Below are 23583 nucleotides of genomic sequence, written 5' to 3'. Positions count from 1 at the left end.
ACTTTGATCCCACCCTTCTCTCCTAGCAAAGCAGCCCCAAGCTTTCCAGTCTCTCCTCACCAGGCAGCTGTTCCACTCCTTCATGACTTGGGCTGCCCTTCTCTGGATGCACCACTGTGTCCTTGCAGAGGCCAGAACTGCACACAGCGCTGTGACAAGGGTGCACCGACACTTTATATAACAGCAAAATGACATCAACCAAATCCCTGGCTCTTAACACCCTTCCTTATGATGCCCAGCGTTGCTGGCTGCTGGTGCTCTGGCTGCCCCCACACTGTGAGCTGATGATTTCAGAGAACTGTCAGCTGCGACTCAGATCCTTCCTGAGCGGCAGCTGTCGGGTCAAAGCATTGTGATGTTTCAGGGACAGACAGGAGCAGAGGGGCCTGGACAGGAAAGCAGTTTGTGACTGACGGTGCTTTCAGATCAGCCTCAGACAGTTTTGAGCCCAGTGAGGTATCTACACTCTCACACCTTTATTTTGGAAGTGCAAAGTTTAGCCCTGTGAAGGGTCTCTTCTGCATCCCCAGCCATGTCACAGCCTTGCTGCAAGGGAAATAATCTCTAACACAAAGAGCAGAAGCTGCTCAGCACCAGACAACTTCCCCAGCCCCACAATTGAGACCTACGTGCAATTTTTCTTTTAGCAGCAAACTTCGTTCGATCCAGCTGCTTTGTTCTCTTCTTTTGCAATTCGCTCTCTTCCTCTGACTCCTGCTGAAATGGAAAATAACATGGTGAGTGCCTGCAATATGTAAGAATTACTACCAGCCCCCTCCCCCCAACTACTCAGACACAAACACTGGTTCAAGAACAAGCATCTATTTGTGTGAAATTTGAATTTCAAACGTAATTCAAACACATTCTGTAACTATTAAAAGCTGTGTGATAAGCATAACGAGCAAAAAGAGTTACAGACTGACATAAACAGAGAAGTAGGAGAGACAATAGACTTCATGCCAGTCACCACCATGCACTGCACCTGCTACCCATGATTTTAGAGAGAATTTGTTTGGCCTTGCTAAGACGTTGATATTTGTAAGCACTCAGAATAGAAAAACAGAACCTTTTTCTAACTGAGCATCACACACCTTTAAGCCAGGACTGTTTCTTGCTATGCTTCTAGTACTATGGCAATGTACCTAGGCAATGCCAGGTGATCAAAATTAGAAGCCCTAGCCATTTTTGGAGACCCACACCAATGCACCCCGAGGGCAGGAGGGCCAGCTGTATTTTCTCCTCATGCTATTCTCTCATTGTATTCATAGAATCAAAGATTGGTTTGAGTTGCAAGAGACTTTAGAGATCATCTCATTTCAACTCTCTGCCATGGGAAAGGACATCTTCCACTAGACCAGGGTGCTCAGAGCCCCATCCAACCTGGCCTTGAACACTTTGAGGGGCTTCCACAGCTTCTTTGGGCAGTATTGCCACAAATATTTCATTTTTGAAACTTGAATCCTTCAGAAACTTGTTGTCTTGAGGCTCCCTGGAACAATACTCCCACAAACAACTTAAATGTGTGCAGCTTTAAGCACAAAGACTGCAGCACAAATGGGCACAGGCTTAAATGAAACAAATTTCTGCAAGTTGCTGTCCTGACAGCTTAGGCGCAGGCACACACATTACCCAAGGCTGGCACTGGACCCCTTCCAATTTGTCTCTCTAAATCAGGTAGGATTAGAATCAAATCCAGTGTTTCAGGCAGAGACCCACGCCTGGCCAGGATGAGCTTTGCACTGCTCCCTCTGCAGCTTTGAGTTTTGCTGCCCATGAGACACATCAGCCACATGCTTGTGCCTCATTCCACCTCCTCTGCCAAAAGGAGGGTTCAAGGAGGGGCACGTGGCTTGGGCTACTTTAACACAAACAGATACATCGATTATTTTCAATTGTCATCCATTTCTTTTGTCCTTTGCCCGTGTTTCTGAACCTGTGAAGTCCTTCAGACTGCACCTCTGTGCTGAGCTTTGTTGAAGACATCTCTAGCTTTAGTGTTATCTGTAGTTTTTATTAATCTATATACACCACTTGCTCCCTCTTACAGATCATTAATGAGGATGTTAAAACACACACAGACCCAATATTGATCCTCTTGGCCTCAGCTTTACATCTCCCCCAGATGAGCCTCTCCTTTGTTCATCAGCAGCTCTTACTGACAGTCTTTTAGCAGGATTTCAATCCAGGAATGTTGCTATCTAGACCAAATTAAATTATTTATCCAACTAAGATTTTGCAAGACATACTATTAGGTGGTTTCCTGAAACCTTAATACATTACAGCTTTTACATGCCCTAATACCTACACCATTCCTCACTTCCACTGACTTAAGAATCAGCTCACAACACAGCAGCAATCATGCTTGGCAGGTCCACACACACTCATGCTTGTGCCTAAGGGGTTTTCTTCTGTGACTGATTCCTTCTCTTCCCCACAGACTGGTTTAGGTACTCCCTTTCCAAGATCTGCCACCATGTCTCCAAAAGGCTGCTTCACATCCAGTCTCTCTTCCTAGGAGATGGATGCCAAGCTCCTGCTCAGGAGGTAAAATCCTTTCTTCCAGGGCCCTGGCATAGTGCCCCTCTGCAGTTCTCCATAAGCCATGGGATCTCCCAACCCAAACTGCCCTTCCGTGGTCTGCAGCAACAGCCCCATGCTGACCTTGTGGGCTGCTCACAGCTCAGGGGATGGGGAACAGTCCGTGGGATTGCAGCAGCATTGCACTAGGATTATACACTGGAGGAGGTTCAGCAACAGCTCTCCTGCTCTCCCCCAAAACCCTGTCTAACAATGCTAAACCCACCCCATCTTAAAACAGGGGCAATTTAATCCTAACAGGCTCTGTAAATCCCCAGCTCTTCTCTCTAGGCATCAATCTTCCCCTCATCACTCCTGCACTTGCTGGAAGGTCAACCCTGACACTCTCATCTGCAGCTCTCTTCCAGGGCACGGATGTGATTTACGAGCACACCAAACTTTCCAGGGCTGTGAGTGCCTGCTCTGTGCACAGAGACACACACTTACAACACACACCACGGGACAACACGGGGCTCAAACACCTCCAGGGTTCCGAGGGGAACAGTGCCCGGCGCGCTGCCCGGATCCACGGCACAGCCAAGTACGTGCCTCGTGTCCCCATGCTGGTCCTGAAGAATCTCAACATTTACATCAGTGGCAGGAGCAAAATTATTGCAGGACACGTGTTGTACGAACCTCATACATTGGAGAAAGATGCTTAAATTGCTCAGCAGCATTCTACTGAGAAGCCATGGTACAGTGAACTGCTGAAGCAAATCCAATTAATCCTGATGGGCCAAAATATACACACACATCTCAATTCCAAGAATTCTTAAGTCTTCTTTATTTTTAAACCCAGAAAATAAAACATACCTTTTAATTAGGATTTATGGCTGTTTGTACCTCTGCTGGGAGAAAGCCCCACAGGCCCCAGAGTACTCTGCATAAACACAGGCGTGAATGGTAGAAACAGAAGGGGCCAAGAAAATTCAGACAAGACAACAGGGCTTGCTCTTCCTGACCCAACCTTTTAATGCTCATCTATCTACAAGGATAATAGGAACTCAAGGGGCCACTCAACCAGCTGCCTTTCTAATAAGATCACTAGTCCAAAAATAATCTTAATCAATTAAAATATTCCCAAACTGCAGCCAATACTCTTAGTTACAAGGTCATCTCCAACACACATCTTCCAAGGGAAACTAATTATTATAGCGGAGGCGAGGTAGGAACTGCACACCTCTGCTCAGTGCCAGCCTGGAGAGCATCCTTCCTCCTCTGCTGTCAATTCAAGGCATAACGGCCAGAAGGAACCCAAATTTTCTTCCTGTGTGTCAGGCTCTGCACTTTAATTTATGATGCTCTCTTATGAGCAATTTCACTGTTAGCATTGTACACAGATCAAGAAATAGACAGGTTTCCAAATTCCTTACGCATTTAGTGGAAGGCAGCCACTATTCTTCTTCCTTGTTTTTGTAACCTGCTTGGTTTCACCAGACAGCAGGAAATCAAATTCCCATTTTAAAAATGCTTTTGCACATACTTAAGAGAAGCTGACTGCCAGCAGAAACAGATACAGCTCCACTCATTTCTAAAAGCCCATAAATGGAAGCCAGTAGCCAGCATCCCACATCCTGCTCCCTCAAATCCACATGATAAACCACAGAAATCAGCTTCTACTGACTCAGGCAAGAAAGGCTACAGCAGAGTGTCTCCACCCCTAACAGTGCAGACTGCAAAGTCAAAAGGTCTGGGTAATTTTACTGCTCAACAGCAGTTGACCATCTAACAATAGGGCACAGCCAAACACCACACATCCTGCATGGGAAATATGCAGATGAAAACCAGACTAATTTATTTTTAAAAGCCAATTAGATGTTGGAATTGCCATGTTTGGCTCTTGCCAAGGCTGCTGCTGAAATTAATATCTCACCCTACTTTATTAGTCTCTGACTTCAGCTCAGAATCTGTTTCAGCTTTGCTCATTAGAACAAACCTGCTGGAAGTGGAGATGAACAACAAGACACAATGGGGCTCATGCCAGAATACGCAGTTCCTGACACAGGGAGAAAGGACTCTGTAGGAAAAAGGGCTTTTATTGGGCTCTGAGGAGCCTGGAATCAGATCAATCTGATTTTCAACAAGTGAGCTCAGCAGAGCCATGAAGCCTCCTCCAGAAGCAACTCACATTGCTTTCTCCTCTGGGAGATGGAGGCACCAGGTCCCTTGGCACCAGCAGAGCCCATGGAGACAGCAGGGCACTGCAGCAATACTCCCATGTGGATCTGCTTCGCTCAGATGGTCAGTGGTGTGAGGTGGTGTCCTGGGATTAAGCTATTTTTATTCCTAGTAGCTGGTGCAGTGCTGTGTTTTGGGTTTAGTATGAGAGTAATGCTGGTGGCACACCAATGGTTTAGCTGGTGCCAAGCAGTGCTTACTCTAATCAAGGACTTTTCAGTTTCCTGTGCTCTGGCAGTGAGCAGGTGCACAGGGAGCTGGGGGAACTGGGCAAAGGGATATTCCACACCACAGAACCTCATGCCCAGTGTATAAACAGGGGGGGATTGGCTGGGAGACACCGACTGCTGCTCAGGGACTGGATGGGCATTGCTGAGTGGGTGGTGAGCAACTGCACTGTGTCACTGGCTTCTCTTGGGTTTTACTCAGAATCATGGAAAGGTTTGGGTTGGAAGAGACTTTAAATATCACCTCATTCCAACCCTCATGTCCTGGGCACTTTCCACAAGACCAGGATGCTCATTGCCTGGCCTTGAACACTGCCAGGGACGAGGCATTCACAGCCTCTCTGGGCATCCTGTTCTAGAGCCTCACAACCTTCACAGTAAAGAATTTCTTTCATATATCTAACCTAAATTTCTCCCATTTCAGTCTGAACCCAATCCTCCTTGCCCTATCACTCCAGCTCCTGATAAAAAGCAGTTCCTCTCTCTCTTCTTTTCATTACAATTATTCTTGATATTATCATTAGGATTATTAATAGTATTATTATATTTTATCTTGTTTCAATTATTAAGCTGTTCTTATCTCAACCCACGAGATTTACTTTTTTTCCCCACAATTCTCCTCACCATGGGGTGGGAGTGAGCAAGCAGCTGCCTGCTACTTAGCTGCTGGATGGGATTCAACTATGACAGGTGGGCACTGCCATCCTGGCTGTGACATTTCCAGTGCCATCTTCTCCACAGCAAGATGTCCCTCAGGCCATGTCTGGTCCTGAGGTGAGCATCCACTGTCACAGCTGATGGAAACAGGATAGGGCAGTGGCTGGGTATTCCAGCCAATGCCTAAACACACCTCCCTCTGCACCATAGCCAAAATCTGATCTGGAACATCAACACATGCTGCTGATTACCCTGACTGTGAGTATCTCCCAACACAGGAACACTCAGGCAAAGGGATGTTCCGCACCGAAGGGAAGACAGGCCGTGCAGAAATAGATGGCACCATCACCCTGGAGTCTTGTCATATGTTCCCCAAGGGCTGGCAGAGCTGATGAATCTGGCAGAAAGAGCTTGTGAGACTTGATGCCAACTTTATAAGTGCAGGCAGGTACTCTCAAAGCTCCCAAAGGATCTATCCAGGCAAAAGACCCTTCCAAAAGGTCCCAGACCAGATCAGCAGCATTTGGGGATCAACTGCACTAAAAGCTGCAGATCAGTCTAACAGGACAGCACAACTTTTGGGCTGTGCTCAGAGTTCATGCTTGGTCAGGCCCTGTACTGAAGAACAATCATCTTGAAGACAAGGCTTCAAGGGTCAAACCAACAGCCCAAGGCAAGCAGGAGGTTCAAGAGACCAGGAATTGTCATCCTCACAGAGAGCACTGTTGGGCACTACTTGAAATATTGTGTATTTGTGAATGAACATCCATCTTCTGGCACAGGCAACCAATTCCCTGTGAGATTAAACAGCCAAGGGAGATGGGAACCACTCTACTCATTTGGCATGTCTGCATTTTCAGAGACACAGTCTGCACAAAGAAGGTCATCTCCTCTGGTTTCCACACAGCCAGAGAGACTGTTCTTATTTTGTCTGACCCTTTCCAAAAAAAGAGAAGTGTTCCCCAAATCCAGGATTATATATAGCAGAGATGAGAAAGCCTCGCGTCCAGAAAACTTTTTTCTGATGCAGCTCTGCAGATGCCACAGCATAGACATGAGCAAAGAAAGGGAACTTGGCAAAATAACATGGATGAGCTTGATAATCCAGCATGACTGAAAAATTCCTGGGAGAGGCAGTCTGCCAAAGATCATCAAAAGTGAGAAGCTGGAGGCTTTCCAGGTGCAGCTGCTACAAGATCTGCTGGTCTGGAAGCAGAACTAGGGACTTGTTCTATAGATACCTGCCAAGAGACTGCCAAGGAAGAAAGCCATCGAATCAATGATGCCCAAATTGTCCTTGTAGCTTTTGATTCATAAGGAACCATGTCCTAACAGATGCAAGATTAATTGAGAATGTATTGTTCTCTAAAATTGCTATTGATCTGAGCTTCCCACACCTCTTCTTGAACACACAACAAGGTCTTACCAGTGCAAGAACAACAGTTACAACATTCAAAATTGAAATTCAACTTGATGTACACCGAAGAGCTGAGACAGTTACAGAAGGCAGACAGTTATTTTTTTGAGATCCCAAGTAAATCAGTTTTGCGTTTGATTTTGCAGAAAACAACACGACAAGAGACTGTGGCACTGGATCTGGAAGCTGATGACTCAGAAAGAGACTGAACTGAATAAATCCACTCATTCAACTGACTGAACTGTTGTCACTTAAACAGAACCTAATTGGCTCTTTAACGGCCTCTCTGAGCATATCCTTTTCTGTAATATGACCGATTATGCCATCGGAATTTATTGTTTATAGACAAACTTACAGAACAGTGAGGGAGCCTAACCTTTTTATAGATGTGTTTTAAGAGACGTTTGTTTCCTCTTTTTCAGATACGTGCACATTGAGATGAATAATTGCAGACAATAACAGGTCCTGATCTTTTATGTACTGCAGCAGCTCTTATAGCTTCTGATTTCTTTTTTCCTTATAGGTTTCACAATAAAGGCCAGTGATGCAGCAGACATCTGAAGTTAACTTAGCATATTGCAGAGCTAAGGGTTTAACCCCACTGAACTATTACTGCCATATGTTCCATTTCTTTCAGGGAATTTCCCAATGGGAAAGAACTCAGACAATGTGAAGAAAAAACATCCAATATCGTTTGCCCTACAGCTTCTTACTGTTTATTTCTAGTGATTTTCCCTTCCTCACATGATAATCGCCTTATTGGAGAGCAGCACACTGCAGATGTGGGAGCAAAAGGGACCTGATTTAAGATCTACAGCTTGAGAGTGAACTGAAATGCTTTTGAAAATGGTGGAATTACAAAAAGCAGCTTAGGATCCCCAATCACTAGCAAGACAGAGCAAAGCCTTAAGAGTCACGCATAAAAACACTGATTGTAATAATTTCCTCTCATGTACCTCACTCAGTCAGGCACAGACTCTGAGGGCTCTGGGTTTCCCCCAGGCAGGAGTTCCCGTGCTCATCCCACCGCCTGTGTAACCAACACAGACATTTCAATCTTGAGGGTAATGCTGATGTGCATAAGCCGACGCTAGGATCAGTGATCTGAGCCTTGATGCCTTTGCCAGGTACTCCCACACCACATTCACCTTTACACCCTTTGGAGCTGGGTTACAAACTCAGGCTCCTGTAATTCAGAATCAGTTTACCAGACACTGCCTGTCTCTGAGCTACTCACAAGCCTGAGTTCTGAATCATTTTCTTATCTATTTGCACATAATACAGAATCATGTTTCTAAGGTTTAGCTGGAAATCAATCAAATAAAAATTATGAAAAAAAGATTTGTAAAGGGATTGAGGAAAGGTTACTTTTAAATTACGTTTCAGATTCAGTTCTGAGAGGATTTGGTTATCAAATCCCAGACTCATAACTCACCCTCACGAAGCACACCATTCATTTCCTAGTCAAATAGGATTTGATTCATCTCATATGTAAGAAAAGGAATGGCACAAGACCCTCTGTGCAAAACCTGACCCCAGCACGACAGTGAGGGCTGCTCTGGCACTGTCCTGGAGCAGCAGGGCCCAGCACAGCCTCTGAGTACCCCAAAGCCATCACTGACCTCTCCGTCACTGTCAGATATAACAATAAATGCATCCACAAAACTGCGCTTCTTCTTGGCATTGACTGGGTTCCTTTTCTCTTCCTCCTCTTCCTCCCCATCCTGACCTCCAGACTTCAGGCCCTCTGCAGGCTTCTTCCTCCTCGGCATCGTTCACTCTGAAACAGAGGGAAAGATTAAAAGCCATTTGTTTCCTTCTGATTTAGATTTCCCCTAACACACTTTTTTTTTTTTTTTTTTTTTTTTGCTATTTTTAGGCAAAAGACCCCAGGCACTGAAACCTTATTACAAAGCGTGGTGGATTTAGTGTTACTGGGAGCCACATGCACCAGTCACCACTCATCTAGTTAAGAACACTTTATTAAAGCTGATTGCTAAAAAGGGGTTTCAGGGGAACAGCAACACAGACCAAAGCTACTCTGAATGCCTTGTTCCAAAGCAATGAGCATTTCCTCTAAAAGCCCATCAGCAAACTCCTCCACAGAATCACTTCACAGCAGGTCTCCCACCCTCCAACAAAACCTCCCCTCCTCAGCCCCACACTTTGACCAAAACAAACCAGGCTGTGGCAGTGGATCAAACTGATATTTGCACACCAGACCAAGACGCCACCACAGCACAGCCCTTTGTCAGCTTTTGCATTTGATAAAAACCAGGGGGAAAGGCATTATTCATTCAAGGATGCTGTCCTGCTGTCTGCACAGCTCAGTGCATGGCTGCTCCAGCACTACAGACAGGGAAAACACAGGCAATGGCAGCAGGCAGGCTGGAAACAAGACAACAGGTTTATCTGGCAGTACGGATTTCTCAATAAGCAGCAGCCTCCGGAAGAACTCCATCCAGACGTGCCCAAACCATCCGCATTAACGAGCAGTGAGGAACCTGCTGAGTGTTATTAGTGCAAACCTGAGTGCATGGAACAATTGAGGGCAGGTGCCCACACAATGCAAACTGGTACTTCAGCATCCTTTCTCTTGGCAGCCCATAGGCTGATGGAGAGGGATGCACAGCAAGCATTAGCTGCCTGGATCCAAAAGAACTCAGAGGAGAGGATTGGGAAGAGATCTCAGTAAAGGAGAGCAGCAGGATGGCACAGAGTTAAATCACCCTTTCCTGCCTGTGCTTGCTGTTTGCCTAGTAGCTCGACAATAACATTCAGTGCTTCTTGAACTGTGATGTAAAAGAGCCTTACAAAGCAGGCTGAGCATGACCAGCTCTGCTGAAGTTCAATTAAACATGTGCAGACAGAGGCTGAACAACAAGCCCCTCGTTCCACATCAGGGAACAGCAGAGCTGGAAATGCAAGTTAAGTTGGCTGGATCCCAGACCAGTGTCCTTCCACAGAATCACTCTGCCTTCCTTCAAGATCACTGAAATAGCTCAGATGTGTGCTGAGATCTAAAATAAGAGTAAGACAAGATGCAACAGAAACCCTACATCACCCAGGATAGAGCCAAACCCTTCTCTGTAACACCACAAAATAGCAAACAGCCACTGCGTATAGAAACACTAAGGGAGGCCAAAATCCCCATCAGCGCCGAGAACAGCAGTGCACTGCTCCATCTACAGTCCGAGCAGCAAGGTGAGGAATACTCCCGCTCCCTCCCTACGATCTGCAGCCTTCCTTCTGCAAATACATGCACACACATGCCCAGAGACAAAAGGCGATTATCCTGGTGAGTCATGATTTGCACCAAAGGTTTGCTGAGCTCTCGGAAAGCAGAATGTTGCACAAATGGGCAGTCATGGGTTTCACAATGAGCCAGAGTGACTGCAAGGACCTCTGCAGTCCTCCAGTATTTGTCTGTTTAGGAATCATAGAATGGTTTGCTTTGAAAGGGACCTTAAAGATCATCTCATTTCACCCCCTGCCATGGGCAGGGACATCTTCTACTGTCCCAGGCTGCCCCAAGCCCTGCCCAACCTGGCCTTGGACACTTCCAGGGATCCAGGGGCAGCCACAGCTTCTCTGGGCACCCTGTGCCTGTGTCTCACCACCCTCACAAGGAAGAATTTCTTCCTAATAACTAATTTAATCTTGCTCTCTGTCAGTTTCAAGCCATTTAAGGAAAGGAAAATAAAAACAAGCACTGTTTTTGGTAAAGCGCTGGCTCTCGAAAAACAAAGCTGTTCAGCTCCAGCTAAGCTGAACTCCAGTGTCGTTGGAATATCCTCACTATATGTTCTCCAATTTTTTTATCTTTTGCTCCAAATGGTCTCTTTGCCCTCCCTGTTCAGGGAGATGAGCCAGCTGCCACCCAGCTGCTGTGAGCTGCCCCCACGATGGGCATGCATGGTGGTGGAGAATGTTCCCTCACCTTTGGAAAACCACTCACTCATATGCCGTGAGGAGCACAGAAGGGCCCACACAGGGTCACTGAGGCTTTGGAGATAAACCTTTTTATCCCCACAACAAAAGCAACAGCAACAAACAACTGCTGTGCTGCTTCTTTTTTTCCTTTTTTTTTTTTAAATCCATGCCAGTATCACCATCTCTCCTCTGACTCTGTGATACATCTTCTGCTCGGTGCTCTGCTCTAAATAAGAGATCACTGAGAAATATCAGCTGAAGTTATGATGAGTCACCTACCTTCAACATTTAAAGGAGAGAAAAGAGGAGATGTAAGAGATGTAACCACACAACTCCCACAGCGCTTCTGAAAATGAAGGGACTTGTGGCAAAGAGAGTCTCTGAAACTGTAACTAAGGGAACAAGACAAGTAAGAGATCACTTGTAGCTGTGCTAGTCTGAGGCTGTGAGTAGGAGAGCAGTAATAGCTTTTATTAGACAAGCTGGTGTAGCTGAGGGAAGACAACATGCATCAGAGCATAGACCTCCTCTTCAGGAAGCGAAGTTGAGCATATTTTGCTTTTAGCACTCTTGGAAAGGATAGTTGTGAGTGCCTGAGGGGAAGATACCTGCTTCCAAACCCAGCAAAAAAAAAAAAAAAAAGGCCAGAGACTGAATTATCTAAAATTACCTTTGCAGTCCAGTTTGCAGACTCATTTTGCAGTTATCCAGATTTTTTTTTCAACTCTGAATTTAAGAGAATTTCTTTGTAAATGCTCTGACAGCAAAGGTGACCTCCTGACAAGGAACTCGCACATGCCACGCTTCTCCAGTCGCATTTTTAGGGATATCCTTGAAGATCCCCAACTTATGATTATTTGTCATTTTCCTTCTCATCTATCATTTTGATGAATCAGAAAGCAATTACCGACAGAATAATTCTAAATCTTGACACTGCAGCTACAGACCTGCCAAGCTGTGACAGCTTGAAAAATGCTCGAAAAAACCAAGCCAAAAAAAATGAATGACTCTCATCCCCGGATGAGTTCCTGAGTCGTTGAGACACAGGCTGTCGCTTTGTAAACAACTCCCCCCACCTTGGGAAGCAGAGGCACGACGCTCCCCGTGCTCAGGCAGGTCAGCACCACACGCTTCCATGGAAATATCATCCCCGGACCCTCGGCTCGACCCCGCACGCAGGGCCCAGCTGATGCTCCGTGAGCAGGACACGAGGGCTGGCAGCGCCCCGGGGAGAGGGAAATTGTTTACAGGATTGATCCGTTTCTAGAGCTGGCTGTGCACAGAGGGGACACGGGCACTGCAGAGGCCACACACGGCCGGGTGCATCCGCACAGGCTGCTGAGCTCCCGGGAGATGCTCCCTGCTCCAGTGCCCTCAGTCCAGCCCGCAGCATCCCTCTCCTCCAAGGGCAGGGAGGAAAATGTTTTCGCCCCTGTACACAGAGGGAAAGCGATCCTCGCCCCAGAACCCACCCGCGGTCCTTTCCCTTGGGGCACGGAGGGCTCTGCACGGAGATTTACAAGGATGAGGTCAGGGACACTCGATAAGCTAGGGAGAAGCATGAGGGATGCCAGGAGGGATAGGGGTGAGCTCTGGGGAAGGGGATCAGCCACAGGTGGGAAAACCTGTGGGAAGAGAGCGTGCAGGGGCTGCCCCGGGAAAAGAGGAGGAAGCCAGGCCTGGCATGAGGAACAGGAGAGGCAGGAGCGCCTCGATCTCAGGGGATGTGGCCAAGGCAGAGCTCCGGTTTTCGGGTCCTCTCCCCAGGGAACGATTCAGAAGCAGTGCCAGGGTCGCCCCAGGCGCAGCACCTGGGTCCCCTCCAGGCAAGAGACAGAGGAAGTGCCCTTAGAGGGGGACGGGAGGTGTCCCTTCCCCAGAGGGTACGCTGGGGGCCGGTTCCGGGCCGCCGGGGGCGGGGACCGGGCGTTATACCTGGGGGAGGTCAGCCCGGGGGCAGGGGTCGGATAATGGCCCCGGGCGAGGGAAAGGGTTTCCCTCGCAGCCCCGGGAGCCCCGCGGCTCGCCCGGGGCCCACCCGCCGCGGGGCAGCGGCATGCCTCGCAGGGCACAAGGTACTCACCGGGCCCGGGCCGCCCCGTTGCCCGCGGCCTCCCCGCCGGATCTTCCGCGCCGGCCCCGGTTGGCGGGTCCCGCACCCGCGCTCAAGTTGGCGGCGGAGGCCTCATTGCCCTCACCCAAGATGGCAGTGGCGGCTTCGCTGTGTCTCACGTGGTCATCGGGGTGCTGAAGCGGGCAGCGCCATGTCCGTGGCTGGCGAGTAGCGGGCCCGGACGCCTCGCTCTGAGATGCTAGTCCCGCTACTTACTAATCCCGGATGCCGCTTCCTCTGAAGAAGGATGCGCTGCGCCACTTAAGCACCCACAAAAACGAGCCTCCACGGGGCTGCCCGCAATACATCTGTGCCCATAACCAACATGTCCGCCGCCGCCTCCCTTGGACGGTGAGGTGCTCTCGCGGGAGACCACCCCAGCGTTGCTAGGCGCGGAGGGGGCGCGCGGGTGGCTTCTCGCGAGAGCAGCGTGAGGCGGCGACGGTGGCCATGGCGGACGGGGCCGGTAGCAACGGGGACGCTGCGGGGCCACTGGTGGGCAAAGAGGCAGGTGAGGCGGCGAGACGGGGAGCGGGCGGGTGGTCGGGCCCCACGAGTTTCCCTCTAGCCCGGTTGGATCCTGCGAGATGCGGGGCATCCCGAACAGGGACGGCCCGCGCATCGCGGGGTCTCACCGGGCCGCTGACGCCCCCGTTTTGTGTCCCAACGCCCTCACTCCACAGTGGAGCGGCTGATCCGGGAGAACGGACACATTTTCACCGAGGCGCAGTGCAAGGTGTGCAGCGCCCTGCTCATCTCCGAGTCACAGCGGCTGGCTCACTACCAGGTAGGGAAGAGGAGCCCCCCGCCTCCGCCCCAGCCCAGCCCCGGGCTCAGCGAGGCACTGAGCGGGGATTTATCTGCTTTCTCCAGAGTAAGAAACACGCCAACAAGGTGAGACGGTACCTGTCCATCCACGGTGGGGAGGAGGGTGCCCACGGGAAGAAGATGAAGCTGGAGGTGAAGCAGGTGAGAGGAGACCTGATCAATGTCTAAAAGTAATGTCTACAATCAGTGTCTTAAGATCTAGAGGGTAAGTGCTGTGAAGAGCGAGGGAGCTGAGGTTGTTTAGCCTGGAGAAAGGAGGCTCAGGGCAGACGATATTGTTCCCTACAACTCTCTGTCAGGAGGCAGTATCCAGATGAGGCTCTTCTCCCAGGAAATCAGAAACAGGACAAGAGGAAATGGCATCAAGTTGTGCCAGAGGAGGTTTAAGTTCAACATCAGGAGGAATTTCTTCACTGAAAGGGTTGTCAGGTGTTGGAAGGGAGGTGGTGGAATCACCAGTTTAAGAAATAACTGGACATGGCTCTCAAGTGCTCTGGTCTAGTTGACAAGGTTGCAATCAGTCAGAAGTTGAACTTGATGATCTTGGAGGTCTTATTCAACCTTAATGATTCTCTCATTCTGTGAATTGTCTGAAGGGAGGGTGTCAGAGAATAAACCAGACTGAGCTCAGGGGTGCCCAGCAACAGGGTAAGAAACAGGCAACAGGCAGAAACTGAATCCAAGGAAGTTTCACCGGAACATGAGGAAGAACTTCCCTGTGCAGTGAACAAGCACTGGAAGATTGCCTAGAGAGGACATCGAGTCTCCCTTACTGGGGTTATTCCAGAACTGTGGAGCAGCTCTTACCAGGGGTATTCAGAACCCTTTGGATGCAGTCCTGTGCCAAGTGCTCTGGGATGACCCTGCTTGAGCAGGGAGGTTGGACCAGACAACCCACTGTGGTCCCTTCCAGCCTGATCCATCCTTGCCTTTTGTGAGTGCAGGATCCACCAGAGCTAAATACAGCTCAGTGAGATCTGCTGGGCTGAAGGCAGTTGAACAGCCTTGTAAATGAACAAAGAAAATGCTCTCAGAAGGGGCTTTGTGCGAGCTGAGAAGCTTAGTGGCAGGTGTTTCACCAGGCCGTATCCCAGTTCCTGCTGCCCTTCCCACTCAGCCTCTTCAAGCTTGTCCTCCCCATTTAAACAAATGTGTTTCTCATTTTGATAATCTTGCTGGAAATGACAGAGAAAGAACGGGAGCAACAGCTTGTCAGGAGCATTATTGCATAACATCACGCAGAGCACGTTGGGTTCACCATCCACAGGAATTCTCTTCCCAGATGCATTCTTTATTTCACTTGTTTAGGTTCCCTCAGCTGGTAGCTGGAGCCTGTTGGTCAGTAAAGGCCCACATTCCATTCAGCCATCTGTCTGCCCCGTGACTCCCTTAGGGAACAGATTCTACTTTTATGATTGCTTCAGCTGTAATCCCTAACTCTGGCATTTGCAGGGAGCTGGGGGATAACAGCAGATGCCTTTGCACATAGTGTCAGGCTGAGAACTGCCTGCAGCTCCCTCCTCAGCTGGTGTTGTGTTGCAGATGACCCAGCTGATAATGATGTTTGTGCTGCTCAGTTCACACCTTGCAGGGGACAAGGCTGTGTGGTCCAGTTTTGGCAGCCACACATTAAACTTGTCCTTAACTAAAACAGGCAAGAGCTGCCCCTCTGCCTGGAGTGTTTGCCAACAGGTTAAAAACAGTAATCTGGTGCAGGAACACTCTCCAGGGAGGGAGAGGGTGATACTGCATCATGGAAGTTCTACCTAGTCACACTTAATCAACTTAACACCCATATGTCTTTGGTGATCTTTTTTTAGACCCCCAAACTGTAGTGTTTCTCCTGAAAACCAGGAGGCTGGATGGGATGACCTGCAGAGGTCCTTCCCAGCCTCAGCAACTCAGTGGTTCTCTGTGCACAGGACAGCAAGCAGGAAGGCAGCAATGGGGAGGACAGGAACAAGTGTTGTCCCATCTGCAACATGACCTTCTCCTCTCCAGCCGTGGCAACATCTCACTACTTGGGCAAGACTCATGCTAAGAACATGAAGCAGCAGGCCCCCAAAGCCGAAGGTATGAGTGTTTGCAGCACCTTCACGTTGTCTCAAAGGGCTGCTGAAAGGCTTGTTGAACCCCAAGTGTGAGCTCTTTTAAGAGTGTGTGCTCTTTGCCATGAAATAGAGTAAGCCAGCAGTGTTCCTCCAGAGACCTCGCTGTGCCAGCCTGCTCAGTGGGCTGGCATTGGCAAGAGGTTGTGTGTTTTTTTTGTTTTGCTTTGTTTGGGGGAAATGCAGCTGGATTTTACCCATAGAGGATTGTACCCATCCCTGTATGCAGGGACCAGGCGTGTGATGTTGAGATGTAAAAACGCCTGTCACAGGGTATGATGCTCATTAAAAGGTTACAGAGACTGAAGTGACTGGTGAAACTCTGATATGGCAAATTCCCCAGGGCTGCTCAGCTACAGCAACGAGGCCCCTGAGGTTCACAGATCTAAGAGCTGCAGATCACTGGGGAGTGGGAGAATACAGCTGGGGAGCTGTATGTGCTTGTTCTGACCTTGTCTGCCTTGGTGTAACTGCCTGTGTGTCCAACCTCTTTCCTAGCTGCTGGAAAGTTCTGGTGGGTGGGGAGTGACACCCCCTGTGCAGGGCAGGTAGAGGTAGCCTTGGGCCAAGGGAACTGCAACAGGTCAGGACAGTAGGAAAACACAGCCATTGAGTGCACCTGAGGATGGCAGCTTGTGCTAATTCCAAGATGGGGGCTTGTGAGTCACCCAGACACCTGACTCCTGGGATCTTCCAGGCAGAAACTGTCTGTCCCAGCATGTCTTCATGACTTTGCTAAAATGTGTGCACAGCAAAGCCACCTCCGGGATCTTCTTGTTCTTTGGAGCCCTTGTTTTTGGGTATGATTTGGGCCTGCAGGAAGAGGTGGATGCTCACTGAGCAGTCTAGTATGTGCCTTTGGTGCTGGCATGAGAGGAGCTCTCTGATCCCTAGCAGGTTACTCACTGCTCTTTGGCACCCTGGAGTGAGAGGGTGCAGGTTTCTCCACCACACAGAAGAGCTGCTTCCCTGTGTGGATTCACTGTGTCAGACCTAGTCCCATTTATGCTGTGTCTCAGGCAATACTCCTTATGAATTCAGGATCAAGTCCTGTGGCTGCATGGTGCTTCCAGAGTCCCACTGCCTTTGCTGTGCAAGGGCTTGTGGCCATGTTCTGTTTGGGAGATGATAACAGCACGTGGAAGCTCATTCATACCCAGTGTTTCTTGGATACAGTCATGCTGTGTGAAGGAGAAACATGCAAATCTGTTGGATTTTTTAAACCTGAAAGTTTTCCTGGCATACTGTGAGTTATGTTACCACGTCTTTAAATTCTGCAGCATTAAGGGTAGAGGTAGGAAAATCATTAATTTATTGAGGTATCTTGAATTGGCTAGTTGGGGGTTTAGATGTGATGTGTTACCAGTTTTAATGTGGGTTTGGAGGAAATAAAGTAACAGGATTTTACCTCTTGAGTTCTGTGACTGACCAGGAGTTTGGATTCACCCCACAGAAACGGTGCCCCCACAGAAACACCCTGCTGCCCTCCCCACCTCTACTGCATCTTCTAACGAAGAGAACAAGGACATTACTGACCCGGACAAGTTCTGTAGCCTCTGCCATGCCACTTTCAACAACCCTCTTATGGCAAAACAGCACTATGTAGGCAAGAAGCACAGAAAGCAGGAGACCAAGCACAAGCTGATGGCGCATTATGGCCGAACCCCTGATGCACCAGCATCATCCTTCATGGGTGAGTTCTCAACAGGGAGGCTGATAACCAGCTGAAGAGCAGGGTGGGAGAGGAGCAGAGTGTGTCTGACAGACCTTTGGACAAGAGAGTCTGTGTGGAGGGAGCAGGGGAGTATTGCTCATGATGAAGAACTTAATTAGACACCCTAAGATTGATTTGGTTGATGTTGTAACCCCTGGCAGCAGATGTTTTAGACTGTAGCTACTCGTGACAAGCTTTGGGTTGTGTTATGCAGTGTTGTTTAATCGGGGACGTGTCCTTTTTATTCTCTGCAGATAATCCAGGGATTTTGGCCAGTACTGTTTCTAGTTAGGTGATTGCATCCAAAATGGAAAGATAAAAGTGGCATTTGATGCTTAAAAGTTGTCTTTGAGGGGACTAGCCAGAGATGGAAGGAATAGGTTTAACTGCACCTGCTGCTTCAAAGCACATGAAAGCCAGAAAGATTTCTCCCTGAATGCCTTTCTGCCTCTGTGTGGGCACTTCCATCTGATGAACTAATGCAACTCTCTCTGGAGCAAGCAGGAATGTGGAAAAAAAAACCCCAGAGCTATTAAGGAGGAACTTTAGGCAGACAGTTAAAACTCTTTTGGTTTATGATCTGCTGCTTGTGAGCACTTGTACGTGATGAAAGCCCTCCGAGTCCAGTGAAAGCATTAGGCACTCACAGAAAACTCCTTTGTTCCTCCCAGCAGCCTTCTTTTGGGCCAGGAAGTCTTAGTACCTGCTGGATACTTGAGGTAAATAATAAGCAGACAGATCATCTTAAAATCTTCATTAAGGGCTTCTTTCTCTGTCGTAAAAACCCACACAAGCAGAAGATTAATTATTCTAATTCTTTGCAGGCCACCTTTAGATACCGGTAGCACTTATGACAAATGAGGCTCAATTAGCCAAGTAATGTTCTCTCCCACATTGCGTGGCCGTGTGGGAGATGGAAAAGGTGCTCGGTATCTCACGTTACCCATCTGCTCTGCACCTAATTAGTGGGGTCTGATGAATGGTTCCACTTGAGTGTGACTCAGGCACTGACAGGGGCAGGAGCTCCAGCCCAGGCGGGCTGGGTAGGTGGGCAGTGCCGTTGCCTGGGTAGGTGGGCAGTGCCTTTGCCTGTGTGATTGATGTGTCCCAAGAAGTTCCAGCAGAACAGGAGTATGTACAGTCACATCTCCAGGGCACTTCAGCTCTTCAGGAAAGGTTTCAGAGCTTGGGCTATAATCAGGGGCTTCTCAGATGAGGTGGGCTGCAGTCACGGATGTTTTTTCCCACTCTCTGCCTTTGTGTGCCAGCAGCCACAGTTGTCCCTAAACGTCTGCTGAGACCTGACTTGCAGCAGATAAAGATGTGTTCTTTGCAAATGCAACACTGAGGGGGTTGCCTGCTTAGTTCTTTGGGAACAAGTGGTTTAGGGTTGAGGAGTGTAGTTTCGACAGCTTTGTGCATGCACCTGTTGGATGGGTTTGCAACAGAGAAACCTTGACTTTGATGGTGCAGGGAAGAGACCTGACGGCTGTATCAGCTCCTCTGGCCTTTACTGCTTAGATCCAGCTCCATTTTGAGAGCCAAATGTCCCACTGGAGTCTGAAATATCTGAGGTGCAGCAGCGGTGTGGTGAAGCCTCTGCTACATCCAGAATTGAGCTTCCCAATGATTTACTGCTCTTCACACCTGGGGTTCATCTCCTCTTTCACCTTAAGGAAATGTTTTCTTGTGAGATTCCCAATCAAAGCCTTTCCCCAGTGAGCCAAAATTCAGGAACACTTAATATCTTGAGGACAGCTGCCAGAATTTTTCCCAGTTACAGACTCCTGTGCTGCCATACTTGCCTTTTTGGTATCTGTGACCTCCTGAACTTTCAGCCCAGCTGGAGTTGTCATGTTACACAAAACCATTGATCCTGTCGAGTACCACTATTGTTGGAAACTTTTTTTTCCTCACAGTTAACTGATCCACTGACTGTCACCAAACTGCTTAATATCCTCAGTTGGCACCTCAGCAAGGCTTAGCAAAATGCTGCATTGTGGAGCTGGACAGTGGGTGCAATCTTCTCTGGCTGCCTTTTTTATTGAAATGTTATAAGCTTACAAATTCAGTATCTCCTGTTCTCTGTTTTGAGATGTCCAGATCAGCGGAAGTAGGAATATGGCAGAGAAGTGGAGTTGCAAAGGCAGTTATAACATTTGAGGTTTGGGGCCCATATCTGAAACTTTTACTATGCCTTATACTGTGAACTGTTTGTAGGGAACATGTGTGTGTGTTTTAGCAATGAACAAACCATGTTCTCATCAGGAAAGCTTTTTTGGCTTAGTGATTCCCTTGCAGTGACTGGCTGATACATGGTGGGGGGTAGTGGGATTCTGTGATCTCCCTGCCTGGTCAGATTGTTGACTGATATTTGTCTTTGTTTAGGGTTGTTTAATAAATCAAGTGATTGAGTATCTTGCTTGTTTCTAACTCAGACACAGGAATTGGCTAGCTGTGTATGCTAACATTGCTGTCTGTTTCAGCTGGGAAGGGCTACCCCTGCAGCACATGTAACATAGTGCTGAACTCCATAGAGCAGTACCAAGCTCACATCAGTGGCTTCAAACACAAGAATCAGTAAGTAATGTTCTTGTCTAAGTGTGTTTCCAGCCTTGCTGTTCAAATCGATGACCTAAATATAACCTAAAATGCGGTTTTGAGCACGTGTTTCCAGCTGACTTCCAAACAGAACAGCAGGGTCTGTGCAGGCTCTCTCTGTGTGTCCTGACGCTGCTCCAGGAGCTCCCTCTGCAGACAGCCCAGTTGTGCTGCCGTGGTGGAAGTGCCTACAGTTGCTTTTGGTTCCTAATACTTCAGCTCAGCACAGACCTTTGCAGTGAACCTGACACCTATTAAACACAGCTTCTCTTAACAACTGAGATTTTAATTTAATTAAAGACTGGCTCAGTGGAGATCTGCTTGCTATTCTAATCTCCGTTGGGATTGCTTGTTTTAAAATTTGGCATATAGTCAGCACGCTCCAGAAACCTGGACTGTATTCCTGAACTCACTCTTACAGCTGGCAAGTTAAATAATGGCATCCCCTGCATATATTATTAATTGAAAAAAATTATGCTGCCAGATGATTAACACCAAAAATACTTGTTCTGGAGACTGCCAATCTTTAATTTAAGAGCCTTCACTAAAAGAGGCGCAGTAATGAGCCTGGGTTGCATAGAAAGCTTCTCAGAAGGAAGGGGTATTAGGAAATCCTACCTGAAGGGAGGGCAGGCTCCCAGCCAGATTCCCCAAAAGGGACTGGAAGAAAACTGGGATTTCTTGTTGCCTGTCTATGGAATAACAGCCTCCTGGTCCCTCAGCTCTGGGGAGTACTTGATGGGAAGACATCTTTCATCCCAGGGAAGTTCCAGCTCTCGAACAGCACAACTAGATCAGTGAATAGGAAGTATCCCATTCTAGAGAGATGTCATTGAGGATGTTCCCACCACACACATGTGAATGTTCTCTTTAAGGACACTGCTATTGTTGGAGCTGTTGCAGCCACACAACTCCCTTTCAGAAGGCTGCTCTGGATTCAGCTGTGCAGCCCTGTTCCAGCTTCTGCAGCCTGAAGAGAGGCAGGATGCTTGCTTTGTAATGGGAGCTTTTTAGCAGTCCTTGAGCTGTGCCGCAGCTAATTCTGCCATGCTAAAGGTGTCTGTTTACACACAGGCACAGAGAGCAAGGATTCACTTGGAAGATTTTCTGGCAAGTTGTTGCCTTGGCTGCAGTGGGCTGTTGCTCTGCTGACAGCCTTGCCTGCTGAGCAGTGATTGCAGCTGGCACATTTCAGAGCATTTGTGACATTGTCTCCTTTTTTTTCCTTCTTTCTCCTTTCAATGTGCAGGATCCCAGGAGCAGTGCCGGCTGTCGGACCGTTCCCGCCACAGCAGTATGTCCGGGAAGAGTCAACTGCCCCAGGAGGCTACAGTTACTTCAGCCAAGACTTCTAGAGCAAGTTGCAGCACTATTCTTGGAGTTGTTGGTGGCCCCAGAATGCACATCCTTTGCCAGCCCACAATGGTTTCATTATCCCTCTGGATAAGCAAAGCCCTACCCTCCTGTATACACCCGTTGAGCAGAACGGGGACTGAATCTGTCAGGAAAAGGATCCAGCTGGAAGAGACTTGCTAGACAGCAAATACTTCACTCCCTTAGAGTAGTTTTCATTGTGTAATTGCTTCCTGTGAAGGTGGGTGAGGTGTGAGAGGAAGTGTGTATCTGGTGTAAGGAGGGTTTGGCAGCAAGCTGGTAGTGGCACCTTCTCCCTGTCCCCACTCTGGGGGCCTGCCCATCCTGCTACTGGACTGCTCTCAGAGGGACACCAGCACCCATGGGCATCCCCTGGTATGACAGGAGGTGACTTGGAGCCTGGCTGTGGAACCAGAGTCGCCTTCATGGCCAGGAGGCTGAGGATAAAACATGGCCCTTGTCCCTACGTGTGCCCTGGTGTTGGTGTGCTGTCAGCCCAGCTCTGCTCCTCCCTGCCCTGGGCCAGGGCTCTGGCTGCCTTGCCAGGCTGAACTCCATTGCCTTCTGGGCTGGCAGGCGCAGGACAGAGCATAGAGCCACCCACCAGCCGCATCCTCCACAGAAGCGCCATAGTCCCCTGCCCAGGCCACAGCCAGCTCTGTGGAGCCAGTTGCTCCTCCAGCAGCACACCCAGGGTCCCTGCCTCAGCTGGAGGAAGCGCAGTCCTGGCCACAGCCCCAACCACTGCCATCCCTCATGGCCCTGCAGGCTCCATTGAGTAAATCAAGTGCAGATGTGGAGTCAGGACCGGGTGCCTGCTTACAATTAGGGGCTGGGAAGATTGGGGTGGCCCCGTTCCTGCCTTGCAGTTCCTTGCCATGGCTGCTGCTTCACTGGGATGAACCCCCAATGTTGTGCAAGGCACAGGGCTGGTGAGCAAAGCTTCTGCTTTCTTGTCCCATAGAAGGGCACTGTGGTGCCCAACCTCATACATGGTGTGTGCAATGTCCCCACAGGGAGCAGGACATGTTCTGGCCCCCATGCACCTGATTCCATGTGCCAGCTGCAGCCACAGCCCTCCCCCACACAGGCAGGGCAGAAGGAGGTGGCAGGGCTGCAGGAGGACAAGGCATGACACTGCCCAGCCTCCTGCCAAATCACCCTCAACTTGTATGTTCCCGCTCAGCTGTCACTGCACAAATCTGTGGATGCTCCTGTGCTGTGCTGGGGGCTAGATAAAGCCTGGACCCCTGGTGTCCCTGTCCTGCAGCCCCTGCACTGGGCCCCACATTCTTGGCTCCCCAGAGGGAGCAGCAGGTTTATGTTTGCCAAGTTCTGCCTGGTTAAACCTTAACCGAGCTGGGTTGCTCCATCAGTCCCTCCCAGCTGGAGATAAGGATGGGCAGGCAAGACCAGGGCCTAGTGGGACGTGCTGCCCTGAACCTGGCTTCTTGCCTCCGGGGCAGGACCCAGCCCCTGCAGAGCACCCTGCCCAGTCTGGGGTAGCTGCCTGCACCTCCAGCTTGCCCCTGCCTTCCTCAGCAGGTTCCTGGTGATAGGAGGACAGCAGCTGAGGTTGTGGCTCGGGTTAGAAGCTACCATGTCAAAGCCAGTGGGACTGGATGGAGCTGGAAGCCCTTGTGCTGGGGCTCACCCCTGTGCTCCAGAGCTGACCCCCAGTGCCAGAAGGTTCACATCACCCCAGCATATGGAATGAGCCTACTCAGCCTCAGATCCTATGCACATACCATCCTACATACAGTGAGCTGGGGTTTCTGTGCCCCAAACAAGAGCCGTTCAGGGGAGGCCAAAAGAAACTTCCAGGAGGAAAGAGCCCCCCAGGCTCCAGCCCCCAC

At 49.2% G+C, this 23583-nt stretch overlaps 2 protein-coding genes across 8 annotated transcripts in view; one reads left to right on the top strand and one right to left on the bottom strand.

Moving 5' to 3' along the window:
* The window catches only part of UIMC1 (ubiquitin interaction motif containing 1), a 39638-nt gene extending 26383 nt beyond the window's left edge, over positions 1–13255 (bottom strand). For 6 of the 7 annotated variants that reach the window (XM_015641975.3, XM_015641978.3, XM_015641977.3 and 3 more), the window contains exons 1-3: positions 13073–13255; positions 8679–8836; positions 630–717 (exon numbers count right to left, since the gene is read on the bottom strand). In XM_015641975.3, the coding sequence (XP_015497461.1) occupies positions 630–717; positions 8679–8828 (238 nt within the window). In that variant the 5' untranslated portion in view covers positions 8829–8836; positions 13073–13255. The remainder of the gene's footprint in view (positions 1–629; positions 718–8678; positions 8837–13072) is intronic. The other variant, XM_015641976.3, reaches the window with a different exon arrangement.
* Positions 13256–13381: 126 nt separating this feature from the next.
* Positions 13382–22527, top strand: ZNF346 (zinc finger protein 346). The gene is made up of 7 exons (XM_015641983.3): positions 13382–13613; positions 13786–13889; positions 13976–14071; positions 15853–16003; positions 17492–17731; positions 20239–20332; positions 21603–22527. The coding sequence occupies exons 1-7, from the start codon at positions 13553–13555 to the stop codon at positions 21706–21708; spliced, it is 852 nt and encodes a 283-aa protein (XP_015497469.1). The 5' UTR covers positions 13382–13552; the 3' UTR covers positions 21709–22527.
* Positions 22528–23583: the final 1056 nt, after the last annotated feature.

The sequence above is a fragment of the Parus major genome, chromosome 13, assembly GCF_001522545.3.
Source record: "Parus major isolate Abel chromosome 13, Parus_major1.1, whole genome shotgun sequence".
Taxonomy (NCBI): Eukaryota; Metazoa; Chordata; class Aves; order Passeriformes; family Paridae; genus Parus; species Parus major.
Note: the sequence above shows the minus strand (reverse complement) of the source record. Positions and strands in the feature narration are given on the sequence as shown.

What these genes read in the sequence shown, in the direction of transcription:
- ZNF346 (XM_015641983.3), top strand. Translation starts at nt 13,553, where the DNA reads ATGGCGGACGGGGCCGGTAGCAACGGGGACGCTGCGGGGCCACTGGTG. An exon ending in AGCGGCTGGCTCACTACCAG is followed by an intron (nt 13,890 to 13,975) that starts GTAGGGAAGAGG and finishes TGCTTTCTCCAG; the next exon opens with AGTAAGAAACACGCCAACAA. An exon ending in GGCTTCAAACACAAGAATCA is followed by an intron (nt 20,333 to 21,602) that starts GTAAGTAATGTT and finishes TTCAATGTGCAG; the next exon opens with GATCCCAGGAGCAGTGCCGG.